This window comes from Oncorhynchus gorbuscha, linkage group LG02 (assembly GCF_021184085.1).
Source record: "Oncorhynchus gorbuscha isolate QuinsamMale2020 ecotype Even-year linkage group LG02, OgorEven_v1.0, whole genome shotgun sequence".
NCBI classification, from domain to species: Eukaryota; Metazoa; Chordata; class Actinopteri; order Salmoniformes; family Salmonidae; genus Oncorhynchus; species Oncorhynchus gorbuscha.
The window spans coordinates 3,841,716-3,848,182 of record NC_060174.1 but is presented as its reverse complement, the minus strand read 5'-3'; the positions used below and the strand labels follow the sequence as shown (position 1 = coordinate 3,848,182).

The window sequence follows — 6,467 nt, the reverse complement described above, 5'->3', positions numbered from 1 at the left end:
CATGTGCAATGAAGATTCTCCAATGAAATTGCTTTTTTAGGTCCAACACTAGACTTAATCTGTGTCTGGGAAACTGGCCTTCTTTTTATTAACAACCGAGACGATGAAAGGCACAAACAGTCGAGAGGCCTAACGTCGCATCCTTGTTGTTTTTCCCTTTATGTTCCAGGAAATAAGGGAGCAGTGGGCGTGTCCTTCATGTTCAACGGTACTTCCTTTGGCTTCGTCAACAGTCACCTGACTTCAGGGAGCGAGAAGAAGCTCAGGTGAGCTACAGGAATTTAAAAAATGGCTGACAAATTATATAACCAGAATGTAACAATCCTCAAGAATTTTAAATAATAAATAATAAATAATAAATAATAAATAATAAATTAAATAGTTTTGACCCCTAGAAACCAGTTTATGTTGAAAGCAAAATGGAGCTAAATCAAAATAGAGTGTATTTATTCCACTGACACAATATCAGAATATTTAGCATCTCCTCAAAATGCCTCAAAACTCTTACAAGTTTTTTTGGGGGGTGGTTGTTTTATGCTCCAGTATTATTTCTGATGTCTGTTGTTATTTGTGGCCTGTCTGCTCTATTTCTTGAATAGCCTTTAACTGGTTCTTTTCATTTCTGTTTGATGAAATAAGGAACACAAAGATATGAGTCTGCATATTGCAAAAATAGCTAAACGTGAGAAAAGAAGATACCATATCTCTTCATATCTCAAGTATTTGAAAGCAAGACATTTATTCTCTCAAATATTTATTTCTCTTACCAGACGCAACCAGAATTACGTCAGCATCCTACGGTTCTTGAATCTTGGAGATAAGAAACTGAATCATTTTGACATCACACATCGATTCACTCATCTGTTCTGGCTCGGGGATCTGAATTATCGAATCGAATTGCCATCCACAGTAAGTTGAACTAGCATAGCCGTTAACGCTGGATGTGAAGATTGTATTGTAATTAAATTTGGGGGGGGGGGAGCCTGACCGGGACTCTAACCTGGGTCCAGCGACTGTCAACTCAACCTTAACCGTTATGCTAAGAGATCTGAACCTTTTTGAAGAGGCTGTGTTGGGTTAAGGTTGCTACAGTATCAACAGCTCTCATCTGCTCTATCGACTATTAACTGCTCTATCGACTATTAACAGCTCTCAACTGCTCTATCGACTATCAACAGCTCTATCGACTATCAACAGCTCTCAACTGCTCTATCGACTATCAACAGCTCTCAACTGCTCTATCGACTATCAACAGCTCTCAACTGCTCTATCGACTATTAACAGCTCTCAACTGCTCTATCGACTATTAACAGCTCTCAACAGCTCTATCGACTATTAACAGCTCTCAACTGCTCTATCGACTATCAACAGCTCTATCGACTATCAACAGCTCTCAACAGCTCTATCGACTATTAACAGCTCTCAACTGCTCTATCGACTATTAACAGCTCTATCGACTATCAACAGCTCTCAACAGCTCTATCGACTATTAACAGCTCTCAACTGCTCTATCGACTATTAACAGCTCTCAACTGCTCTATCGACTATTAACAGCTCTCAACAGCTCTATCGACTATTAACAGCTCTCAACTGCTCTATCGACTATCAACAGCTCTATCGACTATCAACAGCTCTCAACAGCTCTATCGACTATTAACAGCTCTCAACTGCTCTATCGACTATCAACAGCTCTATCGACTATCAACAGCTCTCAACTGCTCTATCGACTATCAACAGCTCTATCGACTATCAACAGCTCTCAACAGCTCTATCGACTATTAACAGCTCTCAACTGCTCTATCGACTATTAACAGCTCTCATCTGCTCTATCGACTATCAACAGCTCTCATCTGCTCTATCGACTATCAACAGCTCTCAACTGCTCTATCGACTATTAACAGCTCTCAACTGCTCTATCGACTATCAACAGCTCTCAACTGCTCTATCAACTCTCAACAGCTCTATTGACTATCAACAGCTCTCAACAGCTCTATCGACTATCAACAGCTCTATCGACTATCAACAGCTCTCATCTGCTCTATCGACTATCAACAGCTCTCAACTGCTCTAAGGACTATCAACAGCTCTCAACAGCTCTATCGACTATCAACAGCTCTATCGACTATCAACAGCTCTCAACTGCTCTATCGACTATTAACAGCTCTCAACTGCTCTATCGACTTAACAGCTCTCAACAGCTCTATCGACTATCAACAGCTCTCAACAGCTCTATCGACTATTAACAGCTCTCAACTGCTCTATCGACTATCAACAGCTCTATCGACTATCAACAGCTCTCAACAGCTCTATCGACTATCAACAGCTCTATCGACTATCAACAGCTCTCAACAGCTCTATCGACTATCAACAGCTCTCAACTGCTCTATCGACTATTAACAGCTCTCAACTGCTCTATCGACTATCAACAGCTCTCATCTGCTCTATCGACTATTAACAGCTCTCAACTGCTCTATCGACTATTAACAGCTCTCATCTGCTCTATCGACTATCAACAGCTCTATTGACTATCAACAGCTCTCAACTGCTCTATCGACTATTAACAGCTCTCATCTGCTCTATCGACTATCAACAGCTCTCAACAGCTCTCAACAACTTCATCACCCCCATCAGACACACATAACTGCACCACATATCACACTTTCACAAAATGTATGAATACATGGCTCAAGGTCAATCAGATGTGTGAACATGGTCCCTAGCTGTGTGTTCCCGCTTTCCATGTTGTCTGTAGCTTGTGAGTTGTGGAAACACTTAGTTGCTTTTATGAATTTTGTCTTGTTGCTTTTTGTTCTATGTTGCTCTGTCTGTATGCTACGTCTTGCTTGTTCTATGTTGCTCTGTCTGTATGCTACGTCTTGCTTGTTCTATGTTGCTCTGTCTGTATGCTACGTCTTACTTGTCCTATGTTGCTCTGTCTGTATGCTATGTCTTGATTGTCCTATGTTGCTCTGTCTGCATGCTATGTCTTGCTTGTTCTATGTTGCTCTGTCTGTATGCTACATCTTACTTGATCTATGTTGCTCTGTCTGTATGCTACGTCTTGCTTGTCCTATGTTGCTCTGCGTGTGCTCACTGCTCAATGATTGTCTATATTGTAATTGTTTTTAATAACCTGCCCAGGGACTGCGGTTGAAAATTAGGCGAGAGCAGTCATGCAGTATATACATATGAGATGAGTAATGTAGGGTATGTGAATATTATATAAAGTTGCATTGTTTAAAGTGGCTATTGATACATGTATTACATAACGATGGCAAGATGCAGTAGATGGTATAGAGTACAGTATATACATATGAGATGAGTAATGTAGGGTATGTAAACATTATATAAAGTTGCATTGTTTATAGTGACTAATGATACATTTATTACATCCAATTATTAATTATTAAAGTGGCTAGAGAGTTGAGTCAGTACGTTGGCAGCAGCCACTCAGTGTTAGTGGTGGCTGTTTAACAGTTTGATGGCCTTGAGATAGAAGCTGTTTTTCAGTCTCTTGGTCCCCGCCGTACCAGGCGGTGATACAGTCCGACAGGATGCTCTCGATTGTGCATCTGTAAAAGTTTGTGAGCGTTTTTGGTGACAAGCCAAATTTCTTCAGCCTCCTGAGGTTGAAGAGACGCTGTTGCGCCTTCTTCACCACGCTGTCTGTGTGGGTGGACCATTTTAGTTTGTCCGTGATGTGTACGCCGAGGAACTTAAAACTTTCCACCTTCTCCACTGCAGTCCCATCGATGTGGATAGGGGGGTGCTTTCTCTGCTGTTTCCTAAAGTCCACGATCATCTCCTTTGTTTTGTTGACGTTGAGTGAGAGGTTATTTTCCTGACACCACACTCTGAGGGCCCTCACTTCCTCCTTGTAGGCCGTCTCGTCGTTGTTGCTAATCAAGCCTACCACTGTAGTGTCGTCTGCAAACTTGATGATTGAGTTGGATGCGTGTTTGGCCACGCAGTCGTGGGTGAACAGGGAGTACAGGAGAGGGCTCAGAACGCACCCTTGTGGGGCCCCCGTGTTGAGGATCAGCGGGGTGGAGATTCCTACCCTCACCAATGTGGGGCGGCCCGACAGAAAGTCCAGGACCCAGTTGCATAGGGCGGGGTCGAGACCCAGGGTCTTGTGATTAATGACGAGTTTGGAGGGTACTATGGTGTTAAATGCTGAGCTGTAATCGATGAACAGCATTCTTACATAGGTATTTCTCTTGTCCAGATGGGATAGGACAGTGTGCAGTGATTGCAGTTATGAGGTGATTGCATCGTCTGTGGACCTATTGGGGCGGTAAGCAAATTGGAGTGGGTCTAGGGTGTCAGGTCGGGTGGAGGAGATATTGTCCTTGACTAGTCTCTCAAAGCACTTCATGATGACGGAAGTGAGTGCTACGGGGCAATAGTCGTTTAGCTCAGTTACCTTAGCTTTCTTGGGAACAGGAACAATGGTGGCCCTCTTGAAGCATGTGGGAACAGCAGACTGGGATAGGGATTGATTGAATATGTCCGTAAACACACCAGCCAGCTGGTCTGCGTATGCTCTGAGGACGTGGCTAGGGATGCCGTCTGGGCTGGCAGCCTTGCGTGGGTTAACATGTTTAAATGTTTTACTCACCTCGGCTGTGGTGGTGAAGGAGAGCCCGCAGGTTTTGGTAGCGGGCCGTGTCAGTGGCACTGTATTTTCCTCAAAGCGAACAAAGAAGTTGTTTAGTTTGTCTGGGAGCAAGTCATCGGTGTCTGCGATGGGGCTGGTTTTCTTTTTGTAATCCGTGATTAACTGTAGACCCTGCCACATACCTCTTGTGTCTGAGCCGTTGAATTGCGACTCTACTTTGTCTCTATACTGACGCTTAGCTTGTTTGATTGCCATGCGGAGGGAATAGCTACACTGCTTGTATTCGGTCATGTTTCTGGTCACCTTGTCATGATTAAAAAGCAGTGGTTCACGCTTTCAGTTTTGGCAAATACTGCCATCAATCCACTTTTTCTGGTCGGAGAAGGTTTAAATAGTCACTGTGGGTACCACCTGCACTTGCTAATAAACTCCCAAATCAGTGTATACATCAATGTTGTTGTCCGATGCTATCCGGAACATATCCCAGTTCACGTGATCAAAGCAATCTTGAGGCGTGGAATCAGATTGGTCGGACCAGCATTGAACAGTCCTGAGCACGGCCGTTTCCTGTTTTGTTTCTGTCTATAGGCTGAGAGCAACAAAATGGAGTCGTGGTCAGATTTGCCGAAAGGAGGGCGAGGGAGGGCTTTGTATGCATCACGGAAATTAGAGTAGCAATGATCCAGAGTTTAGCCAGACTGGGTCGCACATTTGATATGCTGATCAAATGTATGGAGCCTTGTTTTCAGATTAGCCTTGTTAAAATCCCCAGCTACAATAAATGCAGCCTCAGGATATGTGGTTTCCAGTTTACATAGAGTCCAATGAAGGTCTTTCAGGGCCGTCGAGGTGTCTGCTTGGGGGGGGAATATACACAGCTCTCAACTGCTTTGTCGACTATCAACAGCTCTCAACCACTGCTCATCTAAATTTGTATTCATGTGCTTATTGAATGTGCTGTTACATACCAAGTTACCAAGTAAGTAAGCGTAAGCAAGCAAATAGTGTAAAGGACATGGACCAGAGGAGTGCACTACTTTTTAAAACTTTTTTTTAACCAAAAGCCCTGATCTACAGTAGTTCACTAATATAGCGATGAGGGTGCCATTTGGGACAAAGCCAGCATGCAGTTCATGTTCCCTATTTCTCTAGCAGCAGTTAGGCTAAATAGAGACAGTGCTGTTCTGATGACGTCACTGTGCAGGAAGAGAGAGCAGCTACTTTGCATTGTGTTCCCTTAACAGGAAGCCGAGAGCATCGTGACCAAGATCAAACAGCAGCAGTACCAGGAACTGCTGTGTAGAGACCAGCTCACCATTGAGAAAGGAGAAGGGAAGGTGTTCCTACACTATGGTAAGACATGGCCACTAGCAACATACATTCTGTCATAGCTAACTATGACTAAAGTAAATTAAACTTCACTAGGCTATATGATGTGTATGGAAAATGTGAGGATGAAATTGATAAGTGATTTTGATGAAAGTAATGCATTTCTATGTCAAAGCCATGGTCATTGAATGGGCACAACTAGCCATTGAGTGAACACATCTACAGCATGTTAGCCTTGGTAAACTATAGGCTTGCAAGCCCCAGAGCCATGACTATAGCTAGCCCTACCAGAGAGTAAAGTATAGGCTTGCAAGCCCCACAGCCATGACTCTAGCTATCCCTACCAGAGAGTAAAGTATAGGCTTACTAGCCCCACAGCCATGACTCTAGCTATCCCTACCAGAGAGTAAAGTATAGGCTTACTAGCCCCACAGCCATGACTCTAGCTAGCCCTACGAGAGAGTAAACTACAGACTAGCTAGCCCTACCAGAGAGTAAACTACAGACTAGCTAGCCC

At 43.5% G+C, this 6,467-nt stretch overlaps 1 protein-coding gene across 1 annotated transcript in view; it reads left to right on the top strand.

Annotated features, from left to right (window-relative positions):
- The window catches only part of inpp5d (inositol polyphosphate-5-phosphatase D), a 56,891-nt gene that overhangs the window by 35,965 nt on the left and 14,459 nt on the right, over positions 1-6,467 (top strand). The window contains exons 14-16 of the mRNA XM_046299007.1: positions 170-266; positions 771-909; positions 5,866-5,974. Coding sequence (XP_046154963.1) covers positions 170-266; positions 771-909; positions 5,866-5,974 — 345 coding nt within the window. The remainder of the gene's footprint in view (positions 1-169; positions 267-770; positions 910-5,865; positions 5,975-6,467) is intronic.